Raw genomic sequence first — 27,876 nt, forward strand, 5'->3', positions numbered from 1 at the left:
AATCTTGCAATTGGAGAGGCATTCATTTGATCTGCTATGATGTGGAAACCCCAATTTTTCCTGAAGGTGGATCCTCAAGGGCCGCAAATGCAGCACCAGGTGTCCTGTGCTGCCTCCCAGTCTGTGCCACCTTTTTCCCCCTGACTTACCACCCTCCCAGCCTGAAGCTGAGCTCCTTCTTTGTCCTTTGGCATCTTTCATGGCACCTGGAGAGGAATTACAGATCATGGCCCTTCAAGCCACAATCAAGGTACTTATAGGGAGGTTCCCAGGTGGTTCCACTTTGCCTGGTACCAATGTGCCCAGCTGTGATCCACCCTGGCTGTGCCCAAGCTGCTCATTTCCTCTCTGAGCTCTTTCTCCCCTCTGCTTCTTGCACAAAAGAACAAAATCCCCAAATCCCCTGAGGTTTGGAGTGGAAGCTGGGATTTCCAGGGACACCATTTCCCGGTGTTTGTCAGAGGATGGAAGTGGCACCCGTGGAGCAGGAGCAGCCAGGGCTGTGCTCCTGCCCGAGCTGGTGTTTCCTTCCCAAGGCCAGGGCTGACCCCGGAACCCTGAGTGAGGCTCAGAGGTGCTGGATCTGGGCAGGAATGACCTCACAGCTGCAGAAAAGTTACCAGAGTCCAGGAGAGGGGGGTGTGCAGGGAATGGTGTGGGTGCTGTGTGGGACACGGGGATGGAGCTCTGGGACACCATTCCTGTTGGTTTATGGGGCTCTGGGACACCATTCCTGCTGCTTTATGGACTCAGGGATGGGGCTCTGGGCATTATTCCTGCTGCTTTATGTGCTCAGCCTGGGACATGGGGAATGGGGGCTCTGGGACACCATTCCTGATGGTTTTATGGGGCTCCAGGACAGCATTCCTGTTGGTTTACAGGTTCAGGAATGGGGCTCTGGGACACCATTCCTGCTCCTTTATGGGTTCAGGAATGGGGCTCTGGGACACCATTCCTGCTCCTTTATGGGTTCAGAAAGGAATGGGGCTCTGGGACACCGTTCCTGCTGCTTTATGGACTCAGGAATGGGGCTCTGGGACACCATTCCTGCTGCTTTATGGGTTCAGAAAGGAATGGGGCTCTGGGACACCGTTCCTGCTCCTTTATGGGTTCAGGAATGGGGCTCTGGGACACCATTCCTGCTCCTGTATGGGTTCAGAAAGGAATGGGGCTCTGGGACACCGTTCCTGCTGCTTTATGGGCTCAGAAAGGAATGGGGCTCTGGGACACCGTTCCTGCTCCTTTATGGGCTCAGGAATGGGGCTCTGGGACACCATTCCTGCTGCTTTATGGGTTCAGGAATGGGGCTCTGGGACACCGTTCCTGCTCCTTTATGGGCTCAGGAATGGGGCTCTGGGACACCGTTCCTGCTGCTTTATGGGTTCAGGAATGGGGCTCTGGGACACCGTTCCTGCTGCTTTATGGGCTCAGGAATGGGGCTCTGGGACACCGTTCCTGCTCCTTTATGGGCTCAGGAATGGGGCTCTGGGACACCGTTCCTGCTGCTTTATGGGCTCAGGAATGGGGCTCTGGGACACCATTCCTGCTGCTTTATGGGCTCAGGAATGGGGCTCTGGGACACCGTTCCTGCTGCTTTATGGGTTCAGAAAGGAATGGGGCTCTGGGACACCATTCCTGCTGCTTTATGGGCCCAGCCCGGCACTGCAGCTGTGGCAGCCGCGCTGGGCCGGTCCCCGGGGGCAGGAGGAGTCGGAGCAGTTCAAGTGGAATTTCAGGGTGGCTCAGGTTGCACGGAGCCCTCGGAGGTCACCGGGCCCGCCCTCCCCGCTCCCTGGAGCGCATCTCCGGCTCCCGGGGTGTCGGTGCCTCCAGGGCAGGAGGTGACGTGCCCAGCCAGGGACTCTGGGGGTGGCTCTGCACGGAGCTGCTCCAGCCCCGGGGAGCTGCCAGGGCTGCTGTGCCCCGGCTGAAGCGCAGCACCTGATAGGGAGCTGCTCCTGTCTGTCTGCTCCGAGGGTCACGGCAGATAAACCGCCCCGGGACGTGAACTCAGCCTCAGCCAAGAATTCTTTTTCAGAGGGAAACAATTCACTGGCTCATACAGTTCACTAAATGTTTTCTTCTGAAGGCTGCAGTTAAAAATCCGTACTATTTTAAGAATTTGCCGCTCATTTGGATCCCTCCAGCCTGGATGCTGTGGGGCAGGAAGGTTCTTCTCCCCACCAGCCCCAGCCCAGCCCGGTGAGAGCCTGCGGGTGTCAGAGCCAGGATTAGCGAGTGCAGAAGGTGCAGAATCCCTGACACCATCACCAGCAGCACTTCTGGACAGAAGACAGAGGGCTGTGCAGTCAGGAGGCAGAAGGCAGTAGCTTTATTTTAGGGATAGCACATAGGCATTGGGTAGAGACTGAACTGTGAATATACATCGTCCTCTTATCAAATCATATCACCAGAAGTTCTGGCTCTTTGAAAATATTCACATAAAAATACCAAAGGGATCGGAGTTCTAACTATTTCAGAAAGTTACAACATGTAGCAAAATCTATGTACAGCATCTTCTCTCAGGACAGTTTCAAAAGAACCTCTGGTGGTTTAAATATTGGACATGGTTTTTTTTTTTTTAAAAAAAGGGAAAAAAATCAACGGAATGCAGTGTGCAACATCCAAAAGGGAGAGAGGAGCAGAGGGAGCATGGCCCTGTCCTGGACCTCTGGGAACACAAGGCTACCCACAACTACCTGGCACTTAAAGCTGTATAAACGGAGAACACTTGTGAAAATATACCTCACTTTCTACAGCAGGGTTTAAAAAAATACCAAAACCCGGAGATCCGAGGGTCGTAAGGTCTCCCGTAAATAATGAAATAATGCACCGGTCGGTGATTGTGTCCTTGAGCGGCGGCGGCGGCTGCGGGACACAGAGCCCTTGCTCTGGCCTCGGGGGAAGGCGGGACCTACACGGCGCTGGCTGCGGGGGACAGAGGGACACGGGGGACAGAGGGACACGGGGAGACGGAGGGACACGGGGAGACGGAGGGACACGGGGGGACAGAGGGACACGGGGGGACAGTGGGACACGGGGGTCAGAGGAACATGGGGGGACAGAGGGACACGGGAGGGACTGGAGGGACACGGGGGGACGGAGGGACACGGGGAGATGGAGGGACACGGGGGGACAGAGGGACACGGGGAGATGGAGGGACACGGGAGGGACAGGAGGGACGCGGGAGGGCTAGAGGGACACGGGTGGGACTGGAGGGACACGGGGGGACAGAGGGACACGCGGGGACAGAGGGACACGGGGGGGATGGAGGGACACAGGGGGACAGAGGGACACGGGGGGGGACAGAGGGACACGGGTGGGACTGGAGGGACACGGAGGGGACCAGAGGGACTCCCACGGGTGGGTTTTGCACGGAGGGACCCGGGTGGGGCTTGCACGGAGGGGATGCTCACAAAGCACGGAGAGCTCGAGAGCCCCCACAGGCGCATGCAGCGGCTGTGGAGCGCTGTCCCTCCCTGCCAGGGGCACAACGGGGGGATCCAGGGGGCTCCGGGCAGCTGAGAGACAGCCGGGCCATGGGGACAGAGGGACGGGCACGGGGAGAGGGGCTGTGCACATCTGGAAGGTGGGTGTGCACGGTGAGAGAGGGATGTGCACATCTGGAGGTGGCTGTGCACACTGGAGGGTGGGTGTGCACATCAAGAGATGGGTGTGCACATCAAGAGATGGGTGTGCACATCTGGAGGTGGCTGTGGACACTTCTGGAGTTCCCTGGGATATCCCCCATGAAAACTGGTCCTACAGTAAAGGGGCTCCCAGGACCGTGAATCATTCAGGTTGGGAAAGCCCTCCAAGGTCATCCAGCCCAGCTGCTTCCCCTGCTCTGCCAAAGGCACCCCTGACCCAAGCGCTGTCCCCAGGTGCCACATGCACAGACAGACTGACAGCTGTTGTATCAGCTTTTGAACCCCTCCGGGGGGATGCCCTGCTCCCCACTGCCCCTGCTGTGCCCCAGAGCAGCACCTGGGGCTGCAGGGGACTCCTGCTCGTGTTCAGGCTCTCGGGGATTCTGTGCTTTCCAAGGAGGCACGGAAATGCTCAGGGCTGTCTGCTGGCGAGCTCCAATAACCTCGTGCTGATGGTGTTGCTCTCTTGGGAGGGTTTCAAGGCCTGTCAGCCTCTGGCACAGCTTTGTGCGGAGCTGAGGGCCAGGAAGGACCCGTGAGCTGGAAGGATCAGACCGGATCCGTCCTCGGGACCGCGGGGATGTGCCAGAAGGGTCCTGCAGGGTTCCTGCTGCTTTCCACTGCCACTGGCTGCCAGGGGAGGAGAACTGAACCTTCTGGGCCACCTCCAGTGCTCTCTGCTCCTCTGTTCCCCCCTGGGCAGGTGCAGCTCCAGCCGCTGTGCTCTGCCCCAGGGCAGAAGGGCTTGGAGAGGGACTGGACAGGACTCAGCAGCATCCTCAGGGGCCCAGAGGAGCTGGAGGCGCCCTCCCTCCTGCTCATGCCCCTGCTCCCTTCCCTGCTGAGCTGCCCTGGCTGCCCAGGGGCTCCGTGGCTCTCCCCCAGCCCAAGCTGCCTGGGCAGAGCCCCCGGGCTCGGGCAGTGCCCATGGGGTGTGGGGAGGGTCTGCAGTGGCTGCTGGGGCCAGTCACAGGTGTCTGGGGAACGTGGGGCAGCAGGGTTTTACCAGATGGACACAAAAGCCCGGGCTCAGGGATCCCCTGGAGGTGGAGGGTGCTGAGGAAGCTCTGTGAGGACCAGTGCAGGGTTTGTCTTTGTGTCACCCTCTGTCACCTGCGGTGCCGTCTCAGTGCCCGCCTGCCCCGACCCCTCTGTCCGTGACCCTGCTGGCTGGGAGCAGGAGGCAGCAGCGTATTTACAACCAGGCTGGACAGGAGCAAATTGCACTTTGTTGGCAAGGAACTGTTGCACCTCAGGTGGCTGCAGGCTGTCACCAGGCGAGGGGAGAGCTCATCCTGGGGCTGCGCTGGCTCTCGCCCACCTGCACGTCACTGAGAGCCCGCTGTGGGACACAAAGGGCAGTGCTCAGGGGGGCAGGAGGAGGGTCAGGGTACTGGCACAGGGTGCCCAGAGCAGCTGTGGCTGCCCCTGGACCCCTGGCAGTGCCCCAGGCCAGGCTGGACAGGGCTTGGAGCAGCCTGGGACAGTGGGAGGTGTCCCTGCCATGGCAGGGGTGGAATATGGGCTGATCTTTAAGGTCCCTTCCAACCCAAACCATTCCAGGACTCCATGAACAACCACATCCCTGGGGCTTGGGGCCTCCCTCAGTGTCCCACCCTGGCCCTGATTTGTGTGTCAGGAAAACTGCACCTTATCAGCATCAGAGAAGTTGCCTCTCACTCAGGTGCAGCTGCTCACAAAACCCCATCCCAGTCACACACAATGACACAGCCCAGTGACACCCCACAGGAGATACCTGCTGCCTTGGCGAGGTTCAACTCACCTCAAACTTGCTCATGAATTCTGCAAAAATGCCAAAGAAGGCTTCGGAAGTTGTCATTTTTGAGTCCTCCCCGAAGAAGGACAGCACCTTGCTGAACTCCTCCATGGCCTTGTGCTGCAGGTCGTCCAGGGAGCGCATGGCAGGCTGGGCGCTCTCCAGGAAGGACTGCAGGGCTTGGCTTAAGGACAAAGAGCTGCTCCACGGCTCTGGCAGGGGTCCCAGCCCTTACCAATCTCTTATCAGATGGCCGGGTCCCAACCCTTATCAATCTCTTATCAGGTAGCTGGGTCCCAGCCCCCCTAATCAATCTCTTATCAGATAGCTGGGTCCAATCTCTTATCAGAGGGCTGGGTCCCAGCCCAGCCGGCAGCAGGGCACACGTGGAGGTGCTGCTGTTCCTGTCAGCACAGCTCCCAAGGACAGATGTCCCAGCCCATTCCTGGGGCTGTGCCGCACAGGGGCACCCCAAACCTGCTGCCCAGGCTGGCTGAGAGCAGGGGCAGCTCCCGGCAGTGCCAGGGCTCCCTGGGGGCGCTCAGAGCTGGGCTCCCCTCTCGCAGAAGGATACGGTCATGACAATGGCAAACCTGTCCTCGGCGGTGGCGGGCATGCTGTGACACGCCTTCTGGATGTCACTCACCGTGCTGTGCAGGTCCTTCAGGTCAGCTGTCAGGGTCCTCTGGTTCACTGCAGGGGACGGCGGGGTCAGCAGGGCTGGGACACTCGGGGTGGGACACTCGGGGTGGGACACTCGGGGTGGGACACTCGGGATGGGACACGCGGGGTGGGACACACGGGGTGGGACACGCGGGGTGGGACATGCAGGGCTGGGACACTCGGGGTGGGACACTCGGGGTGGGACACACGGGATGGGACACTCGGGCTGGGACATGCAGGGCTGGGACACTCGGGGTGGGACACTCGGGGTGGGACACTCGGGCTGGGACACACGGGCTGGGACACGCGGGGTGGGACATGCAGGGCTGGGACACTCGGGCTGGGACACACGGGCTGGGACACGCGGGGCTGGGACGCTCGGGATGGGACACGCGGGGCTGGGACACGCGGGGTGGGACATGCAGGGCTGGGACACTCGGGGTGGGACACTCGGTGTGGGACACTCGGGGTGGGACACTCGGGCTGGGACACACGGGCTGGGACATGCAGGGCTGGGACACTCGGGCTGGGACACTCGGGCTGGGACATGCAGGGCTGGGACACGCGGGGCTGGCTCTGCTCCCACAGCACAGCAAGGTGAGGAGCATGGGCCAGGGGAAAGTTGTCTCCCTGCTTTTTTAAGTTTTTCTAAGCCTTCTGATGTTTACATTATTGTCACAAACCTTTCTCACACGCTTTGTGTAAATAACTCATTGTTTTGCATTATTTTATGGAGCAGGAGTGTCGCAGACATCTTTTATGAAAAATCCTTTCCTTAGGATTGTTCCTCCTGAGAAGCTGAGAGGCCTCAGGAACAAAATGTAACCAATGGTTATCTGCTGCTGTGGGATGCAACAGGTGCATCTGGGATTGGCCCATGTTTGTAATTAATGGCCAATCACAGCCCAGCTGGCTCGGACAGAGAGCTGAGCCACAAACCTTTGTTACTATTCCATTCTATTCTATTCTATTCTATTCTATTCTATTCTATTCTATTCTATTCTATTCTATTCTATTCTATTCTATTCTTAGCTGGCCTTCTGATGAAATCCTTTCTTCTATTCTTTTAGTACAGTTTTAATATAATATATATAATAAAATAATAAATCAGCCTTCTGAACCATGGAGTCAGATCCTCCTCTCTTCCCTCATCCTCAGACCCCTGTGCACACGGTCACAGACTGTTGGTGTGTGCAGTGTCATTGGAGAGGTGGTGGCACTGTCACCCTCCAACCCACTGGCACTTTAGGAAATTTTTAAATGTTGGAGTCAGAAATTAAACATTCCCTTTTCTTCACCTTGAGAACAGCGGTGTGTGCTCGCGTTCTTTCGTGTCCTACGGTGACAGTCAGTCTGTCTGTCCCCACTGCTCTGCGCCCGTGTCCTGCTGTCCAGGCAGGGTGGACAGACAGACAGTCCTGCTGGGACCAGCAGGTCTCCAGGAGCTCTTGGTGCTCACACCCAGAGCAGCCAGGAGAGCCCAAACACGGCAAGGACAGGGAGCACACAGGGCCCATGGGGATGGACACCCAGGAGGGACACGGGACATCAGGACAGGGGGGACACAGTGCCAGGAGTCTGGGCAGCTGGGAGCCCCCAGTGATGGAAGGGTTATTTAAGAGTTAGGCCAGATACAAATTGCAGCTGGGAAAGCTCCAGATACAGACCTTCCTCCAGTGGAAATTTACAGCTCCAGGCTGGAGTTTGCTCCTTTATTTGTCCACTGTAGCACTAATTCCCAAGGGAATTGCTCACAAACAGCAGGGCAAGGTGGGCAAGGGGAATGCAGCTCGTGCTTGGTAGGGATTCAATGCATCATTTAAAATCACAGATTGTGGAATCATTTAGGTTGGGGAAGCTCTCCAGGGTCACCCAGTCCAACTGTTTCCCCAGCTCTGCCAAAGCCACCACTAACCCAAGCACTGTCCCCAAGTGCCACATGCACAGGGCTGTTAAATCCCCTCAGGGTTGGGGACTCCAGCCCTGCCCCGGGCAGCTGTGCCAGGGCTGGGCAGCATTTCCAGGAAGGAATTTTCCCTGAAATCCCACCCTGAGGCCGTTCCCTCTGCTCCTGTCCCTGTTCCCTGGGGCAGAGCCTTGCCCAGGGGCAGCAGTGTGGGGTGACAGACGGGTGCCACCTCACTGTCACTGAGCTGGCCCTTCCCAAGGCTCTCCTCCTCCTGCTCAGGACCTTTCCTCACTTGCTCAGGCTCCCATCCTGCCCCTGCCAGGCTGTGCAGGGGCTCCTGGCTGAGCCCAGGCTCACACCCAGCCCAGAGGCAGTGCAGGGACACCCGGGGACACCCGGGGCCTGCAGCTCCCCTGTCCTTTACCTTTGGCAGCGAGTGGCACCGTGGGAAGGTCCTTGGCAAAGCCCAGGAGCTCTGGGAAGTGTTGGCTGAGGGATTTGGCAAGGATGTGCAGGAAGGTGGATTTCCCATCCACAGTCTTGGTCGTGTTCAGCTGCAGCAGAGCAGAACAAGTGAGGATCCCCCTGCAGAGGGAGCAGGGCTCACACACACTGGGGTGGGCTGCTCCACGTGCCCGGGGTTAAGGCTTAAACTGCACATTTAATGTTCACACGCCTTCAGTGCTCACAGATTAGGGCTGTGGAGATGCCCCTCCTGCAGGGCAGGGCTGTCCCCTGTCCCACTGCAGCCCCTGTGGGGTGCGCACTCTCCCACCCACACCGGGGCCCTGGCCAGCCCGAGGTGAGCAGGATTCCCACCAGACTCTCGGCAGAGCCTCTCTGAAGTCCCCCCTGTGGGTCAATCCAGCCCCTGCACCCTCCCTGGCACCCAGGGTCCCTGTGGCAGCAGCTTTGTGGCACAAGGAGCTCCCGGCCCCAGGAGCGAGCTGCTCTCCTCACCTCGGTGAGGAAGTTGATTTTAAAGCCTGTTGTTTTGCTGGTCTTGGGCTGCCCGTTGTTCAGGTAGTTCCCCATGGCCAGCACGAACTGCAAAGAGGAGAGCAGGGCATGAGGGGCTGCTCACCTCCTGCCCCTGGGTCCTCCCGTCTCCCAGGACTCTGAATTTCTGTTCCTCACCCATTAATGTGCAGACCAACACTGTCCTCCCATCTCCCATCACTCTGAATTTCTGATCCTCACCCATTGATGTACAGACCAACACTGTCCTCCCATCTCCCAGGACTCTGAATTTCTGATCCTCACCCATTGATGTACAGACCAACACTGTCCTCCCGTCTCCCAGGACTCTGAATTTCTGTTCCTCACCCATTAATGTGCAGACCAACACTGTCCTCCCATCTCCCAGGACTCTGAATTTCTGTTCCCCCCCCCATTAATGTGCAAACCAACACTGTCCTCCCATCTCCCATCACTCTGAATTTCTGTTCCCCCCCCCATTAATGTGCAAACCAACACTGTCCTCCCATCTCCCATCACTCTGAATTTCTGTTCCTCACCCATTAATGTGCAGACCAACACTGTCCTCCCATCTCCCAGGACTCTGAATTTCTGATCCTCACCCATTGATGTACAGACCAACACTGTCCTCCCATCTCCCATCACTCTGAATTTCTGATCCTCACCCATTGATGTACAGACCAACACTGTCCTCCCATCTCCCACGACTCTGAATTTCTGTTCCCCCCCCATTAATGTGCAGACCAACACTGTCCCCATGGATTTAAGGAGCTGGTGGGGGCTCACTGGCCAGGAGCTACTGAGGAGTTTCATCACCCATCTGCAAATACCTCTGAGCACGCAGTGACCTCATTTGTCCCACCTGGTTTTTTGTTTGTTTGTTTGTTTGTTTTTTAAAGTAAACCCAAATGAATTAACGGCAATTTGGGACAGCTCATCTGAGGAGGGTCATGGAGGACCTGCAGTGGAATTTGTTCTCTCTCTGCCAGGCACAGTCCATCCCAGGACCCCAAAAACGCCTCCTCAGGGGGCAGGGCAGTGTGGGGGGCACAGGGACCAGTGGTGGCTGGCACAGGGAGAAGGGACCGCTCTGACCTCCAGGATCTTTGCCAGCTTCTTGCTGCTCTTCAGCTCCAGGGAGGCCTTGCAGATGCACTCGTAGCTGGCTTTGATCTCCTCGGTCTTCTCCTGCAGCGTGGTCTTGAAGTGCAGACTGCGCAGGCGGATCTTGTACTCAGGCACCGACAGCATCTGGGCAAAGAGGGCAGGGCCACCTTCTGCAGTGCAGTGCCACCATCTGCTGTGCCACAGCCCCCCTGCACAGGACCTCTGCTGCCCTGGGCATAGAACAGGACCTACAGGTGGCACTGGGAGTGGCTGGGCAGCACACAGTGCTGCCACGGGATGGGCACTTCCACACCAACACCCACAGGTGACTTTGTCAATGAAAAATAATTCAGAGCTGGGCAAAGTCACTGTCACCAGGGAGCAACCAGGGTGGTGGCTCTGCAGCTCTGAACCAGCCCCTGGGAGCTGCCAGACACCTCAGGCATCAACTGAGCCCCAGTGTCAGTGTCCTCCTGGCAGGGACAGGCACACACAGGCACACACAGGCACACACAGGCAGTGTCAGTGTGCTGCTGGCACACACAGGCACACACAGGCACACACAGCCAGTGTCAGTGTCAGTGTGCTGCTGGCACACACAGGCACACACACAGCCAGTGTCAGTGTGCTGCTGGCACACACAGGCACACACACACACACACCCAGTGTCAGTGTCAGTGTGCTGCTGGCAGGGACAGGCACACACAGATTCACCCAGTGTCAGTGTGCTGCTGGCACACACAGGCACACACAGCCAGTGTCAGTGTCAGTGTGCTGCTGGCACACACAGGCACACACACAGCCAGTGTCAGTGTGCTGCTGGCAGGGACAGGCACACACAGATTCACCCAGTGTCAGTGTGCTGCTGGCACACACAGGCACACACAGCCAGTGTCAGTGTCAGTGTGCTGCTGGCACACACAGGCACACACACAGCCAGTGTCAGTGTGCTGCTGGCACACACAGGCACACACACACACACACCCAGTGTCAGTGTCAGTGTGCTGCTGGCAGGGACAGGCACACACAGGCACACACAGGCACACAGGCAGTGTCAGTGTGCTGCTGGCACACACAGGCACACACACAGGCACACACAGGCACACACAGGCACACACAGGCACACACACACACCCAGTGTCAGTGTCAGTGTGCTGCTGGCAGGGACAGGCACACACAGGCACACACAGGCACACACAGCCAGTGTCAGTGTGCTGCTGGCACACACAGGCACACACAGGCACACACAGGCACACACAGGCACACACACCCAGTGTCACTGTGCTGCTGGCAGGGACAGGCACACACAGCTTCACCCAGAGCCTGGTACCTGCAGCACGAACTGGTCAGGCTCGCTGAGCTTGCCGGGGCTCTCCTTGTAGCTCTGGAAGCGCTGCACCTCCTCCCCGTCCGGGGCGTAGAGCAGCAGCTGCTTGATGTGGGACGGCTCCAGGCGATCCGTCTCCATCGTCATCAGGATCTGCCGCAGCTCCACGTGCGACAGCTTCAGGTGGGCGATCAGGATGGCTGCGGGGGGAGGCACGGCACCGTCACTGGGGGGCAGGAGGGGACACCGGGGTGTGGCAGGGCTGGGGACACAGTGCCAGGCAGGAATAGGGACACACAGCCCGGCAGGACAGAGAGACACACTGCCCAGCAGGGACAGGGGACAGGACAGGGACACACTGCCCAGCAGGGACAGGGGGACAGGACAGGGACACACTGCCCAGCAGGGACACACTGCCCAGCAGGGACAGAGGGACACACTGCCCAGCAGGGACAGAGGGACACACTGCCCAGCAGGGACACACTGCCCAGCAGGGACAGAGGGACACACTGCCCAGCAGGGACAGAGGGACACACTGCCCAGGAGGGACAGGGGGACAGGACAGGGACACACTGCCCAGCAGGGACAGGGGGACAGGACAGGGACACACAGCCCAGCAGGGACAGAGGGACACACTGCCCAGGAGGGACAGGGGCAGGAGTGGGACACCAACCTCCCCCGGGAGTGAGAGCCGTGCAGGTGCCCAGGCAGGCACAGCCCTGGCTCAGGGAGGGCTCTGTCCCCTCCCTGGGACTCTGCAGGGGCTGCGTGGGGACCCAGGGGTGGCTCTGGTCCCGCAGCCCCCCAGGACACAGCGTGCACCCACAGCCCTGGGACCAGCCCTGGGACCAGCCCTGCTCCCACAGCCCCCAGAGCCAGGAGGGAGCCCTGGCAGGGTCCCACCGAGCCCTCCCACCCTGAGACACATCCTGGAGAGGCAGCACTGCCCCTCCACTGCTTCCCTGTAGGGGTCCCCAGGACCACCAGGCACATCCCATCTCCATCCTTCCCCAGAAAGTTCCCTCCTTGCCCAGAAAGTTCCCTCCTTCCCTTGCCCAGGCTGAGCACAGTCTGGGGCAGCTCTGGGCTGCAGGAAGAGCCCCAGTCCATCCCAGCTGAGCCGTGCCCATGGGATTGAGCTCATGGTCCTTCCCTTTACCTTTCCAGCTCTCTACATCCCACCTGTGGGCCCCTTTTGGGGGTACCTTCACTTACATGTGTTGTAGGCCTTTTTGTGGGACAAAATTTCAACCACGTCTTTCTTTTTAAAGTTTTCAGGCATGAGAGTTGGCTCTGGAAGAGAAACTGAAAGATTTAATCGTGGGTAAGGACAGGCTCAGGCGGCTCCAGTGGGAAGAAAACTGTCCTGCAAACAGTGAAACCATGAATGAGAGAGAGGAGGACGGATGCTTTGCACACAGCAATGGCTCCAGGAATCCTTGAATTCTGCAATTCAAAGATCTCCCCAATGGAGGGCTCAGCTGGAGCTGAAAAAGGTAAAAGGAGAGGTGAAACACACAGAAAATCCCAGGCTGCTCGGAAACACCCTACAAACAGCATCCCCTGAGATGAGCCCCATTGCATCCCAGCTGGGCAGCCTGGCCCTTGCAGGACAGCTCAGACATCCCACTGGCTCCACTGGAATGCCTCCCACGGGATCCCCACACTCCACACCCCAGCCTGGGCCTGTGGCACCCAAAGCCTCCTCTGGGTGGGGATCCCGTGGGCTGTGAGTGATGGGAGCTGCACAGCACAGAGCTCCAGAGCCATCACCACAGCTCCTGGGGGACACCCGCTGATTATCTGCAGAAAGAGTGAAGTGCTGCTGCTGGTGATTTCTCTGGACACAGGAATGTTTTCATGGCTTTTTCAGCATTTCCAGAGCTCTCAAGCACTGGAGCTGCAATTGGTGAAAGCCTCAGGCTGGGTTTCAGTGCCCAATGAAATGTGGAGAGGAAATAGATCGTGGCAGCAGGGATAATTAAGGGAGATAACGAAACCATGTCCACCTTAATGATCCACTGTGCCCCCAGCCACGAAATCCTGAGGATGAGCAAATTCATGGCACGGGTGATGTCACAGGCAGGCATTGCCTCGCTGCCCATTGAGCCCCAGCTCCTCCCAGTCCCTCCCAGTCCCTCCCAGCTGGCACCAGTCTCTGCTGGTCCCAGGACCTGTTCTGGGGCTCAGTACTTACTCGTGGGCTTCTGAGTGCCAAAGTGCAGCTCCAGGTCGAGGTATTTGACCATATCACTGAGCTTGTCGTAATCAGAGTCTTCCCCGAGCTGTGGGGAGGAGGAGTCAGGAGCTGTGCTGGCACAGGGACAGCCCCTCAGTGCCACCTGTGCTGGCACAGGGACAGCCCCTCAGTGCCACCTGTGCTGGCACCTTCCCTGTCCCTGTCCCGGCACTCAGCTCCTGTCCCCAGGGCAGGCTGGTGGCACCTCCTGTGATGGAGGCTCAGCCACTGCCCTGCAGATTCACTCAGCTCCTGGCACAGCTGAAATCCTACAGAGCACCTCTGTCTTCATTGCTCCTTGCACCTGATCCCCTCACTGAAGGATAAAATGGGAATTCCAGGAGCTTCGGGGATTTTTCTGCACGCAGAAAAATCACTGTGAAGAAGGATATTCCTCCCTGGAGTGCTGGGGACAGGGACCTGCAGGCTCTCAGTGCCTGTGGGACTGGAAGGTGATCCCACAGCTCCCCTCTGGCTGCACAGGGAATATGGCATGTCCTGATCACCGGGTGGGACCAGAGGCTGGGAGCTACACCCTGGCAAGGGACGGGATCCACCGCAGAGTTCTGCACCACTTCACGGCCACCATGCCAAAGGATTGTCCTGTCCTGAGTCACCCCTCACCTCTGCCGTCCCCTCCACTGTCCTGCCCTGTCTGGGCTCTCCCATCACTGCTCCATCCATCCTCATCCTTTCCCACTGAAACCCCCCCACAGCTGCAGGACACATCTGGAAGCAGCCCCTGAGGGCAGGGGAGCGCTCCCCAGGATGCTGCAGACAAAATCAGCAGCTCAGGGCCTTCCCAGGGCCTCTCCCAGCCCAGCAGGTTTTTTCCAAACAGCTGAAGGATGCACGGGAGCCCTGCAGAGCCTCAGCACAGGTCACTGCTCCGCGGGGCACGGCTAGGACCCCCGTGCCTCCCCTTTCAGTGCCATACCTGTCCCCAGATGGTGCCCTCCGAGTTCTCCACCTGCTCCCAGCGCAGCCTCTTGACGCTCATGTGGTTGGAGTCGCTGCGGCGGTGCAGCAGCCCGCGGTGCAGGGCGGGGGCGCAGGGCACGGGCGGCGGCGGCGGCGGCGGGGGCGGCGGGGGCGCGGGGTGCAGGTGGCTCCCCAGGGACTTGGGCCCGGCGGCCGCGCTGCCCTTGGGGGCCTCGGCCTTGGCGGGGCCGCTCTGGGGCTCGTGGAACTGCAGGGGGGGCGGCGGGGGCGGGGGGCTGAGCGGAGGGGGGGGGATGTGGTCCGAGAGCGTGGAGTAGGTCAGGGAGCTGCCCTCGTCGCTGCTGCTGATGTACTCGCTGCTGCTGACATCGTTGGTGACGTAGCTGCCCTGGTCATCCTGGAAACTCATCTGGGGGCGCACAGAGCAGGGGCTGAAGGTGGCACCTTGTCCTCCACCCACCCTTCTCCATCCTCCTCATCCTCCACCCACCATCCTCCTCATCCTCCATCCACATCTTCCATCCTCCTTGTCCTCCATCCACATCCTCCATCATCCTCATCCTCCACCCACCATCCTCCTCATCCTATATCCTCCTCATCCTCCATGCTCCTCGTACTCCATCCACATCCTTCATCCTCCTTGTCTTCCACCCACCATCCTCCATCCTCCTCATCCTTCACCCACCATCCTCCTCATCCTCCATCCACATCCTCCATCCTCCTCATCCTTCACCCACCTCCATCCACATCTTCCATCCTCCTCATCCTCCATCCTCTTTGTCCTCCACCCACATCCTCCATCCTCCTCATCCATCCATCATCCATCCATCATCCATCCATCCATCCATCCATCCATCCATCCATCCATCCATCCATCCATCCATCCATCCCTCCCTCCCTCCCTCCCTCCCTCCCCACCACCCCGCTGTGTCCTGCCCCTCCTGCCACCTGCAGAGCCCAGGACGTGTCCCCTGAGCCCTCACACGGGCATCTCCGCGCCCAGGACACCGCGGCTGCTGCTCTGGGGAGCCCGTGGCGCGCTCACCTCCTCGTAGTCGTTCTCAGGGGTGAGGAACTCATCCACGATGGTGACGCGGTGTCCCAGCTGCTCGCTGAGGGCGTCCAGGAAGCGGTCGGTGTCGCGGCTGCGCGGGGGCCTCGAGAACGTGAACAGCTTCTTCCGTCGCGACAGCGGCGAGCACGGCCGGCGCTTGGGCGACGGGGCCGGGCTGCTGTCCAGGCTCACGTAGGGGTTGGACTCGGTGCTGCAGGGCGAGGCCACGCTGCTGTGCAGCCGGTAGTAGCAGGGCTGGCTCGCCAGCTCGCTCGGCCACGCCAGCCCCGGCTTGCGGCCACCTGCGGGACAGAGCCCGGGGAGCTGCGTGGGTGCGTGTCCTGCAAGCCCAGGCACGGGAGGCCCAAGGAGAGGAAAGAGGGGAGCTTGCCAGGCTGTGATCCCGTGGGATGAACTATCCCCACAGCGCTGCCCTCCGGCAGCCAGAGCTGTTCTATTAGAGCCACATTGCTGAGGGTGAGGCATGCAGTGGTTGTGGGTAGTATTTTTTGGAGTCCTCCTATTTTTTGGATATCTTGTTCACCATTTAGGCTGTGAATGATGGAGCCTGAGCATAGGAAGAGCATGGCTTTGAAGAATGCGTGGGTTGAGATGTGAAGGAAGGCTAGTTCGGGGAGGTTTAGTCTGATTGTAACTATTACTAGTCCTAGTTGGCTTGAAGTGGAGAAGGAAATGATTTTTTTTTAATGTCATTTTGGGTAAGAGCGCATGTGGCTGCAAATACTGTGGATAGGGCCCCCAGGCATAGGCATAGGGTTAGGGCAGTTTGGTTGTTGCTGAACAGGGGGTGAGTTTGGATGAGTAGGAAGATTCCGGCTACTACTATTGTGCCAGAGTGGAGTGTGCTCTGCAGTGTCACTGACATGTTCTATAGAAAATCCTTTCATTAGGAGTTTTTCTCCTGAGAAGCTGAGAAGCCTCAGGAACGAAATGCAAACAATGGTTATCTGCTGCTGTGGAATGCAATAGGTGCATCTGGGATTGGTCTCATGTGGTTGTTTTCAATTAATGGCCAATCACAGCCCAGCTGGCTCAGACTCTCAGTCGAACACAAACTTTTGTTATGATTCCATTCCTATTCTTTTCCTCGCTAGCTTTCTGATTAAATCCTTTTTTCTATTCTTTTAGCATAGTTTTAATATAATATACATCATAAAATAATAAACCAGCCTTCTGAAACTTCGAGCCAAATTCTCATCTCGTCCCACTCGGAGCGCCTGAAAGTCCCGCACTGCAGAGCCAGCCCTGCGGGTTCCCTCACCCGAGGAACCATCACTGCTGCCTTGTGAAATGGCACCAAGGGGACACTGCCTCGTGCCCCACCCGCCTGGCCAGCACCACCCGCTGTCCCCCGAGGTGCCCAGAGGTACCTGCAGCGTGTGGCAGCTCGGGGCCCGGGGGGGACGTCCTGTGCAGGGCAGCGTTGCCCACCTTGCCGGCAAAGCCCCCGATCAGGCGGTTCTCCAGCTCTGCATACACAGCTGACATCTGGGGGAGGACACGGAGCTGCTGCCATGGCCAGGGCCTGAGGAGCCCCAGAGACCTGGGGACAGGACAGTCCCCACAGACCCGGCTGCCCAGACTTGTGGCTGCCATGGATCCCTGGCAGGGCCCAGGCCAGGCTGGACAGGGCTGGGAGCACCTGGGACAGTGGGAGGTGTCCCTGCCATGGCAGGGGTGGCTCTGGGTGGGCTCTGAGGTTCTTCCAACCCAAATCTTTCTGGGAGTGTCTGGCCCACCAGTACCCATCTCTTACTCCATAAAGGGGGGGCTTCACCCCAGCCCTGTCTGAGCCCCCCCAAGAGCCTCCCACTGATGAGGCTGCAGGGAGACACTGGCAGACATCAGCCTCGTTAAAGGTGACTGATTGCCCAGGGAGGTGACCTCAGAGAGGGGCTCTGAGGAGGGGCGCCCCCAGCCCCTGCAGGTATTCACCCACACACACCCCATTCCTTTTTCCTGCGGCCCTGTGCTCACAGCAAAGGAACCAGGCTGCCTTCCTGTGCACACACCACCCCACAGGTGGGCAGAGCCCACAGAGGTGTCCCCTGCCCCATCAACCGCACCATTTTGGGGTTGGGTGTCTCCGGCAGGGATGTGCCATCTCCAGCCTGTCTCTCTCCAGGGATCAGGCGAACGGGGACCTCCACGGTGTCACTGCCTGCAGGAGGGAGAGACAAACCAGTCACTGCTCTGCCTGTGCCCCAGCCCCACAGCCCTGACCCACACGGGGCCCCCGTGTCCTGCTGGGACCCAGAGTGACCTCCCTGCCCCAGCTCCCGGCCCTGGGGGTCCCGAGGGAGCAGTGCAGGGCGGCTTTGGGGGCAGCAGACAGCTCCACACTGCTCTGCTCCTCCCTCGGGGCAGCTGAGGACAGGGCTGCTCCCCACAGCTGGCCAACATCTGCCCAGACACAGCTGCCCTGCAGCACACACAGCTGTTGGCTGCTCTCCAGGCTCTAATCCCCTCCAGAAGAGCTCCTTGGAGCCAGGGCAGAGGATCTTCTTCCCCTGGGATGTGTCTCAGAGCCCCCTGACAGCTGAGGGACACCACATGGCCAGGAGGCCCTCAGGGAGGTCAGGGGGAGGTCGTGCTCAGGAGCACAGCTCCAGGGCCCTTTGGCACCAGCCAGGAGAGATGGAACAGGCAGGTCTGTGTGCCCTGAAGGGAGGCAGGCCTGGGGCCACCAATGGGGCTTGTCAGGAGTCTCAAAGTGGCCCTGAACCATGGTCTCCTTCCTCACATGGATGTCACAAGTGTGGTTTTCCCTGTTAACTGGATGGACTCTCAGAATGTTCAGAGGGAAGCCAGAAATTTTACCCCCAGAAAGGGGGGAGGGCCCAGACCAGCAGGAGCAGTTCACATCTGAGTAATGGAAGGGGTTGGAAATAACATTCAGCCTTATGATCAAGTGGTCCCTTTATCGGATTGGTTCTTTCATTATGGAATTGCTGTCCCTGGAGGTGTCCAAGGCACCCCTGGATGTGGCACTGAGTGCTCTGGGCTGGGTGACAAGGTGGGGATCAGTCACAGGTTGGATTTGATGATCTTGGAGGGCTTTTCCAACCCAAATGATTCTGTCATTCTATAATTCTGTGATTCTGTTTCTCAAAACATAGATTTCCAACCAATACCTCACTGCTGGCCCTCTGACCTCCCTCCACCTTTGCCTCCATCTTTTCCCATTGTTCATGCTTAGGAATAGGTCAGGAATTTGTCCTGGGGCAGAGCAGGACACAGCAGGGACAGCCCCATGTCCCAGCCCCAGTCACCCACCTGCTGCCCCCTCCTTAGGGCAGGGGATCCATCCCCACTCACCCACCCTATGCCTCCCCAGAGCAGGGGATCCAGCCCCACTCACCCACCCTATCCCCCCTCAGGGCAGGGGATCCATCCCCACTCACCCACCCTATCCCCCCTCAGGGCAGGGGATCCATCCCCACTCACCCACCCTATCCCTCCTTAGGGCAGGGGATCCATCCCCACTCACCCACCTTATCCCTCCCCAGAGCAGGGAATCCATCCCCACTCACCCACCCTATGCCTCCCCAGGGCAGGGAATCCATCCCCACTCACCCACCCTATCCCCCCTCATCAGAGCAGGGGATCCATCCCCACTCACCCACCCTATCCCTCCTCAGAGCAGGGGATCCATCCCCACTCACCCACCCTATCCCCCCTCATCAGAGCAGGGGATCCATCCCCACTCACCCACCCTATCCCTCCTTAGGGCAGGGGATCCATCCCCACTCACCCACCCTATCCCTCCCCAGGGCAGGGGATCCATCCCTAATCACCCACCCTATCCCCCCTCATCAGAGCAGGGGATCCATCCCCACTCACCCACCCTATCCCTCCTCAGGGCAGGGCATCCAGCCCCACTCACCCACCCTATCCCCCCTCAGAGCAGGGGATCCAGCCCCACTCACCCACCCTATCCCCCCTCAGAGCAGGGCATCCAGCCCCACTCACCCACCTTATCCCTCCTTAGGGCAGGGGATCCATCCCCACTCACCCACCCTATCCCTCCTCAGAGCAGGGGATCCATCCCCACTCACCCACCTTATCCCTCCTTAGGGCAGGGGATCCATCCCCACTCACCCACCCTATCCCTCCTCAGAGCAGGGGATCCAGCCCCACTCACCCACCTGCTGCCCCCTCCTCGGGGCGGGGGCTCCTGAGGCTGCCCCGGCACAGGGAGGCTCCTCGGATGGAGCTGCGGTACCGATCCTCAGCCTCTGCCTCGGCTGCACAGGAAACACCTCTGTGAGGCACAGGCAGAGCCACAGCTCCCACTGCTCCTCCTCACCCTGCAGGGGTACCCCCGGAGCCCCCCAGGGCACTCACAGCAGCTGCCGTTCCCAGGGAGCTGCTGCCTCCATCCCTGGAGCTGAGCAGGTTCCAGGTGCTCCTGCCAGCACAGGGCAGGGATGGGTGCTCAGGGATGGGACATCCAGTGCCTTTTTCCAGCAGGATTGGCATCCACCAGAGCATGGCCCACGTGGAACTGCAGCCCTGAGCTGGGCTGCTCCCAGTAAACCCTTCCTGCCCCCAAGGGAGGAGGAGGAAGAGGGGCCAGGCCTGCAGTGGTGCCTGGAGGGAGCACATGGCCCATGCACTGTCCATGTGCAGCTCAGGGAGGCTCCCAGGATGGAGCACCCATCCCTGAGGGACCCAGCACTGGGACATGGGAGATCTCCCAGTTTGGGGCCCGGGGGAAGGACCAGCCCAAACCCAGAGATCTCTGGCCATGGTGCTGCCAGGCACAGACACAGAACAGACCAGAACAACCAACACTGCTCATGCCCAGAGACTGCCCCGTTCACCTGAGACACTGAGAGGAGCCAGGGACCAGCCTGGGGCTGGGAACAGCAGCCTGGGACAGGGAGATCTGCTCCTGTGCCTCCCTCCTCCCCTGGCTGGGGATTGCTGCTCTGCATTGCTGGAATGCAGCTGTGAACTGCACACTAATCACAGGGCATGAATTCCTGGGAATCCACAGCCCACACAGAGCAGAGGTGCCTGAGAGCAAATCCAGGGTGCACAGAGCACAGGATCCCATGCACAACAGGGAGGATTTGCACCAGGACTTGGAGCTGTTCTGTTTCCTGCCAAAGTCACTGTGTTCCTCCAAAACAACACTTATTTTACCTTTGCTGAGTCTAAAATTAACACATCTGTGCGAGCAGCTGAGAATAGCAAAACTGGAAGCAATTAAGAGTGCAAATGCACAGATTAGGACATTTCACTTCAAACCTGCTCTCCCCAGTCCTCTGGTGGCTTTGTGCTGCCACAGAACCGGGTGAGGGTGATGGTGAGGGGCACCAGGGACAAGGGGGATCATCAACTGCCTCTGTGTCTTCTTGGGAGAGCAGCACCACCTCTTCCAAGCAGGGACGTTTCTGTGGCATCCCAAGGGACGCCGTGTCACCCTTATTTCACCTCTGTGATCTGAATGCTGCCCTTCCACCGGCTGTTCTGGACTTCCTCACCTCACCTGAGCAGCTTCCACAAGCCCCCAGAGTCAGTCACCCCCTGTCTCTCCTCTCCATGCAGTTCCATTCCAAAACTGCGCCAGCACAAGGGACTGAGCTCCCAGCACCTGTCAGGACACGGCGTGTCCATCCTGGGACCTGCCTCTCACCTGCCAAGGCCTTGCACCCCAGAAACCTGTCAAGCTTTTGCTGGCAGTGCTCCTGCTCCTCGTAGCTCAGCAGCTGGTAGATAAACTGCCAGAGGACTTGCTTGGCTGGGGTGTCCAGCACCGGGTACACATCCACAATGAGAGTGTCAATGGTCCTGCAAAACAGGAGAGGGCTGGGCAGTGAGGGTGTCAGTGTTCCTGTAAAACAGGAGAGAGCAGGGCAGTGAGGGTGTCAATGTTCCTGAAAACCAGGGGGAGAAGGCAGTGACAGTGTCAGTGTCCCTGTAAAACAGGGGGAGAAGGAAGTGACAGCGTCAATGGTCCTGCAAAACAGGAGAGGGCTGGGCAGTGAGGGTGTCAGTGTTCCTGACAAACAGGAGAGAGCAGGGCAGTGAGGGTGTCAATGTCCCTGTAAAACAGGAGAGAGCAGGGCAGTGAGGGTGTCAATGTTCCTGAAAACCAGGGGGAGAAGGAAGTGACAGTGTCAGTGTTCCTGACAAACAGGAGAGGGCTGGGCAGTGAGGGTGTCAATGGTCCTGAAAACCAGGGGGAGAAGGCAGTGACAGTGTCAGTGTTCCTGAAAAACAGGAGGGTGGCTGGGCTGGCAGCTCCTAGGGCCAAAGGCTCCATCTGATTTAGGTGTGTAGAGCCAAAGGCTCCATCTGATTTAGGTGTTTAGACTGGGGAAAAGGGCTGTTGGGAACAGCTGAGCACCCTATCCCATGAGGATAGAACAGCCTGCAGCAGGATGAAATTCTCCTGGCACTGGTGCCCAGAGCAGCTGGGGCTGCCCCTGGGTCCCTGGCAGTGCCCCAGGCCAGGCTGGACAGGGCTTGGAGCAGCCTGGGGCAGTGGAAGGTGGGACTGGGACAGTGGGAGGTGTCCCTGCCATGGCAGGGGTGGCACTGGATGCTCTTTAAGGTCCCTTCCAACCCAAATCACTCCATGATTCTGTGACAGCCTCTGATAAAGCACTTGGGAGACCAAGCCAGGGCAGGAAAGGAGGTCACTGGTGGGATCTGGAGAGTGCCAGGGGATGTGGCTGGATCCCTGCACAGGACAGGGGGATGTGCTCCATGGCAGGGCCAGGGCTCTGCCAGCCACACCATTCCTGTGCTGCAGCCAGGATTCTGGGAAGAGCAGGGAGACAGGGATGGAAACGTGGAGGGATTTCCTGACAGAGTAAATGTGATTTACTGACAGAGGTGGAACAGGATCCACAGCTGCCGGGGACAGCCAGGCTGCAAGGCAGCTGCACTGGGGGAGAAGAGGTGACCAGCTTAACCTAAAGGGAACAAAACTGAAGGATCTGCCCTGTCCCCAGGCAGGACAGCTGGGCTGGGATGAGCTGGTGCACAGGGAACACCTGGCTGGGGAAGCTGCAGAGCACAGGGACAGCAGAGCTCCTGTGCCAGGTGTGCCCTGTCTGAGCCACCCTGGCACTGCCCAGGTGTGCCCTGTCTGACAGTGACCCTGGCACTGCCCAGGCCAGGTGTGCCCTGTCTGAGCCACCCTGGCACTGCCCAGGCCAGGTGTGCCCTGTCTGAGCCACCCTGGCACTGCCCACGTGTGCCCTGTCTGACCGTGACCCTGGCACTGCCCAGGCCAGGTGTGCCCTGCCTGGCAGCCACGCTGGCAGTGCCCCCGTGCCAGGGGAGGGGTCCCCGCTGGCAGGAGTTACCGGTGGTGGAAGAAGCCCTCCAGGGCCTTGCAGACGGTGAAACGCTCGGGGGGGGTCAGCAGGTGCTCCAGCTGCTGCGTGAACGTCCTCCCCTGGATCTTGATGCTAGAGGGGAGAATCTCTGCCACCCACTGCAGGGAGGTGAGGGCCGAGGAGCTGCTCGGGGACTCAGCAGAGTCAGAGTCTGCAAAATAAACATTCCATCTTTCCTTGGCTTCTCTTGAGGGCAGTGGAGCAGTTTGAGGGCCACTGGCTGCGTGCTTTGGAGTAGGTCAGGCTGGATGGGCTTTGGAACAGCCTGGTCTGGTGGAAGGTACCCCTGCCCAAGGCTGAGGGGTGAAATGAGAACACCTTTAAGGTTCCTTGCCACCCAAACCATCCCAGGTGCTGCGGCTCTGTGCTGCAGGGAGCTGCTGGGGTTGGGCTGAGTGCACCTGCAAACCAGCTGGGGCATCCCAGGGCTCCTCAGGTGGGGCTGAGGGGAGCCCAGTGCTGCTCCAAAGGGAAGAGCCAGGCCTGGCTCCCAGCTCTGGGCATTTGGGAGCAGCACAGGGACCCTCCAGCCTCCTCAGGGCTTGGGGCCCACGCTGTGCCCAGGGAGGGGGGGATCCTGCCCTGCCCCAGGCACTGATCCCTGCGTTGGGATCACAATCCTGCACAGCTCAGCCCACAGGGTCGGGTTACTGCAGACAAGGACAGCACACACTGCACAGGAAGGACACTGCAAGGGACACACCAGGGACAGCCACACAGCAACATGGAGAGCAGCCAAGCCTGGGACCCAGCGTGATCCCACCGTGCAAGGGCCACGTGCCCCGGGGAGAGGAGCATCCCCAGGCCGTGTGCTAGACCTGCCCAGCCCACGGGGGTGCCCAGCAGCGTTAAACCAGCCCAGGGGTGCCCAGCAGTGTTAAACCTGCCCAGCAGTGTTAAACCAGCCCAGGGGTGCCCAGCAGCGTTAAACCTGCCCAGGGGTGCCCAGCAGTGTTAAACCTGCCCAGGGGTGCCCAGCAGCGTTAAACCTGCCCAGCCCATGGAGGTGCCCAGCAGTGTTAAACCTGCCCAGCCCATGGGGGTGCCCAGCCCATGGGGGTGCCCAGCAGCATTAAACCTGCCCAGCCCATGGAGGTGCCCAGCCATTCCCTCCTGCCCCAGGGGTGGGCAGCTGGGTGGGCTGGCTGCTCTGCAGACCCCTCCTCTGCACTCTCACCGTTGGAGAAGCTGATGATGCCCTCTTCCACCACCAAGGTGGGCATGGCCCCGCTGCCCTGCAGCATCGACACCACCTTGTCATGGGAGCAGTTCCTGCAGCACAGGGAGCCTGGTCAGAGCTGCTCCAGGGCAGCAGGGAGCACACACAGCTGGCAGCTGCCTTCCTCTGTCTTGGGAAAGCCTCCTGGTGCTGCTCAGAGCCTGAGGGGTTCGGGCCCCACTGTAATTCCCTGGGTTCTCTCCACCTGTGCTGCCCCAAGGGGGAGCCTGGGCCCTGCCCCACAGGTGGGCACCAAGGAATAACCATGGCAATGCCTGTGCCCACCCTGAGGAGTGCCAAGGCAGAGTTACGCTGCACCCAGACCCAGAAAATGATTTTTCCTTTAAATAACACAGCGCTGCAGGTCTGTCCTCGCCTGCCCTAATTCTGCATGAGAAGAAAAGGCAAGGTGAACATGAAGTGTAATTTTGTAATGAAAAAATCTCGGGATGCCCTTGGAGAAGGGTATGGGCCAGGCTGGGACAATGCCTGCCAAAAGCAGGGCTCAGAGGACAATCCTCAGCTCGGTCTCCTTTTTCTGGCAGTGCTGCATCAGCCAAGAGTTCGCTGGATCAGCTGAAACATGAGAACCTGAGCCCTGACAGAAGCAGCATCGCTTTAATCTTTAAATATTCATCACCCTCTCTTGTCCTGCAGCCTCCTCTAACCCTTGCTCTTGGTTTTTATGCAGAAAGACACACCCAAGGACACAGCACTGGCGAGGGGCACAAGTCCCTCTGGTCCCATGGCTTTGGTGCACAAACAACAGACAGAATTAACTCCTGGGTACAAATGGGATTCCCACCTGGCTTTAACTCATGATGCCCTTGTGGGAGCGATTCCTGGGCTGGATGGGGCTCTGCTGCTCTCCAAAGCACAACCTCAGGTGTTCAACACCTACAGATTAACTCAGAGTGCCTGGAACTGGGGGCTGGGGCAGGCTGCAGTCAGAACCCAGGCTATAGAAACTGTCCTGCACAGAGAGCTCAGAGCAGGAGCAGGGCTGGAGAAAATGCTCCCGTGAGAGCCAGGTGTTGTACAGGAGCTGTCCCCAGCTGTCCCCTCAGGGCAACCCCCGTGCCCAGCAGCACACAGGGACCAGGGCCAGCAGCTCCCCTTGCCCAAGGGTGAGCACAGCCCTGGGTGCCCAGCCCTGGGTGCCCTGCACAGCTCCTACCTCATGTCCAGGCCGTTGAGGAACAGGATCCTGTCTCCAGCTTTGAGGGCAGCCTTCTCCGCAGGGCTCCCTGAGGGCACAAAGGGGCTTCAGCTGCTGCTCCCCTGCCTGGGACGGGCGGCCAGGGACACCCCAGGCAGGGACCCCTGCACCAGGGACCCTTCACCCAGCTGGGTGCAGCACTGGTGGCATTTCAGGACGGTCACTGAACACATTTCCCAACAAGGAGTTTGTCACTGACATGTTTTCTGAAAAACCCCTTTGCCAGGATCTTTTCTCCTGAGAAGCTGGGAAGCCTCAGCTTCTCCATGTTTTGCTGCTTTGGAATGGGATTTGGAGAATTGTTTACCCAGCATGTGAATTGTTTTTAATTAATGGCCAATCACACCAGCTGTGTCAGACTCTCTGGTCAGTCACAAGATTTTATTATTCATTCTTTTCTAGCTTTCTGATGTCTCCTTTCTCTTTCTTTACTATAGTTTTAATATATCATTTTCTTTTAATATAATATTTATCATAAAATAATAAATCAGCCTTCTGAAACATGGAGTCAAGATTCTCATCTCTTCCCTCATCCTGGGGACCCTCAAGCACCACCACAGGAGTGGATAAAGCCAAACTAAATTGTACCAAAGGTGCTCATTATTCCACAGGAAAAACTCCATCACCGGGCCTTGGGAAAGTCCCCTTTGCTCTTTTCCAGCAAACAGCACTTCACGTTTCAAGTTCAGAGCAGAAATCAGTAAGTGATGCCCCAAAGCTGGTGTTCCTACCTGGCAGGACAGACTCGATCCACACCGGGGCATGGCCGCGGAGGGTGAAGCCAAAGCTCCTGTTGCCTTTATAAACTCGCACGGTTCTGGGGGTGAAAAAGGCAAACAGGATGTCAGAGTACAAGATCCAGCTGTTTCCTGCCCCAGCCCCTCCACAGCCCTGTTAGCCCAGGTTCTCCTGAGTGCTCAAGTCCCCAGTGCTCCCAATGTCCCCACGAGGTCCCCTTTGATACCAAAGCGTGTTTTAAAATGTGCAATATGGGATAAATATATAGATTTAAAGAATAAATCTATGTGTAAAAGCTAAAAATCATCTGGTTCCAACCCCCCATGGCAGGGAGGAGGAATTGGATGATCTTTAAGGGCTCTTCCAACCCAAACCAGTCTGTGATTCTTTATCACAGAGAATTAGAGAGACAATGTGCTTCAGGGAGCAAAGGTCTCCCAGGCTGATGAGAGAGGAATTAAATTCCTCTAGGAAGTTTTGGAAGGAGCATTAGGAAACCTCCCTGCTGGGAGGCTGAGATTGGAGCTGGGAGCTGTTCCTGCAGGGAGCTGGGGGGAGGCAGCATTGCTGGGATCACTTCCCACCAGTGGGATCCTGTGCGGGCAGGGAGGGACACGGGGCTGGGAGCGCATTTTGGAGCAGTCACAGGGAAGATCAGCCTGGCAGGAGGGTGGGCAGGAGCCCGGGTGCCCCTGCTCTGCTGCTGGCAGGGTGTGCAGGGTGTGCAGGGAGCTCCCTGCCCTCGGGGTGCTGCAGTCTGGCCATCTGGGCACGGAGGGAAGTGGGTTAATCCCTGTGCTGGGGATCGTGCTGCCTTCCTCCCACAGCCCGGCACCCAGACACCTGCTGGGCAGGGCAGGGGAGCCCTCGGGTTGGAAAGGACCTTCCAGGTTGTGGAAGCCACCTGCAAGCCAGCACCACCCCATGCTCACCACGGCCCCATGTCCTCGAGTGCCACATTCACCATTTCCTCAGCACTTCCAGAGCGGGGACTCCAGCACTGCCCTGTGGCAATGCCTGGCAACCCCCGTGTGAAGGAATGACACCCAAACCAAACCTCCCCTGCTGCAACTTGAGGCCATTTCCCCTCATCCTGTCACTTGTTACCTGGGAAAAGAGACCAACCCCAACCTGGCTCCATCCTCCTTTCAGCCTGCTCTGTGCCCTGAACCCTGCTGGCACAGCCAGGAATCCTGGCACAGCTGGGCACCCCAAATCCTGCTGGCACAGCCGGGCACCCCAAATCCTGCTGGCACAGTCAGGGATCCTGGCACAGCTGGGTACCCCAATCCTGCTGGCACAGCTGGGCACCCCAAATCCTGCTGGCACAGCTGGGCACCAAATCCTGCTGGCACAGCCAGGAATCCTGGCACAGTAGGGCACCCCAAATCCTGCTGGCACAGCTGGGCACCCCAAATCCTGCTGGCACAGCCGGGCACCCCAAATCCTGCTGGCACAGTCAGGGATCCTGGCACAGCTGGGCACCCCAAATCCTGCTGGCACAGTCAGGGATCCTGGCACAGCTGGGCACCCAAATCCTGCTGGCACAGCTGGGTACCCCAATCCTGCTGGCACAGCCTGCATCCCACTCAGCGAGGAGCAAACATCCCCTCTAAGCCAGCAAGTGCCACCGCAGCTCCTGCCACAGCTCATCCAGCCATCCCTGCCGAGCTGA

General features: G+C 58.9%; 1 protein-coding gene across 1 annotated transcript in view; it reads right to left on the reverse strand.

Annotated features, from left to right (window-relative positions):
• Positions 1–2,309: 2,309 nt before the first annotated feature.
• GRID2IP (Grid2 interacting protein) overlaps positions 2,310–27,876 on the reverse strand; it is a 29,187-nt gene continuing 3,620 nt past the window's right edge. The window contains exons 3-21 of the mRNA XM_054516531.1: positions 26,195–26,280; positions 25,422–25,491; positions 24,203–24,297; positions 22,993–23,176; positions 21,312–21,466; positions 19,816–19,914; positions 17,734–17,828; positions 17,038–17,155; positions 15,638–15,948; positions 14,588–15,001; positions 13,609–13,696; positions 12,627–12,704; positions 11,415–11,611; positions 10,073–10,228; positions 8,960–9,046; positions 8,424–8,553; positions 6,002–6,120; positions 5,434–5,598; positions 2,310–4,992 (exon numbers count right to left, since the gene is read on the reverse strand). Coding sequence (XP_054372506.1) covers positions 4,921–4,992; positions 5,434–5,598; positions 6,002–6,120; positions 8,424–8,553; positions 8,960–9,046; positions 10,073–10,228; positions 11,415–11,611; positions 12,627–12,704; positions 13,609–13,696; positions 14,588–15,001; positions 15,638–15,948; positions 17,038–17,155; positions 17,734–17,828; positions 19,816–19,914; positions 21,312–21,466; positions 22,993–23,176; positions 24,203–24,297; positions 25,422–25,491; positions 26,195–26,280 — 2,719 coding nt within the window. The 3' untranslated portion in view covers positions 2,310–4,920. The remainder of the gene's footprint in view (positions 4,993–5,433; positions 5,599–6,001; positions 6,121–8,423; positions 8,554–8,959; positions 9,047–10,072; positions 10,229–11,414; positions 11,612–12,626; positions 12,705–13,608; positions 13,697–14,587; positions 15,002–15,637; positions 15,949–17,037; positions 17,156–17,733; positions 17,829–19,815; positions 19,915–21,311; positions 21,467–22,992; positions 23,177–24,202; positions 24,298–25,421; positions 25,492–26,194; positions 26,281–27,876) is intronic.

This window comes from Molothrus ater, chromosome 16, assembly GCF_012460135.2.
Source record: "Molothrus ater isolate BHLD 08-10-18 breed brown headed cowbird chromosome 16, BPBGC_Mater_1.1, whole genome shotgun sequence".
NCBI lineage: Eukaryota > Metazoa > Chordata > Aves > Passeriformes > Icteridae > Molothrus > Molothrus ater.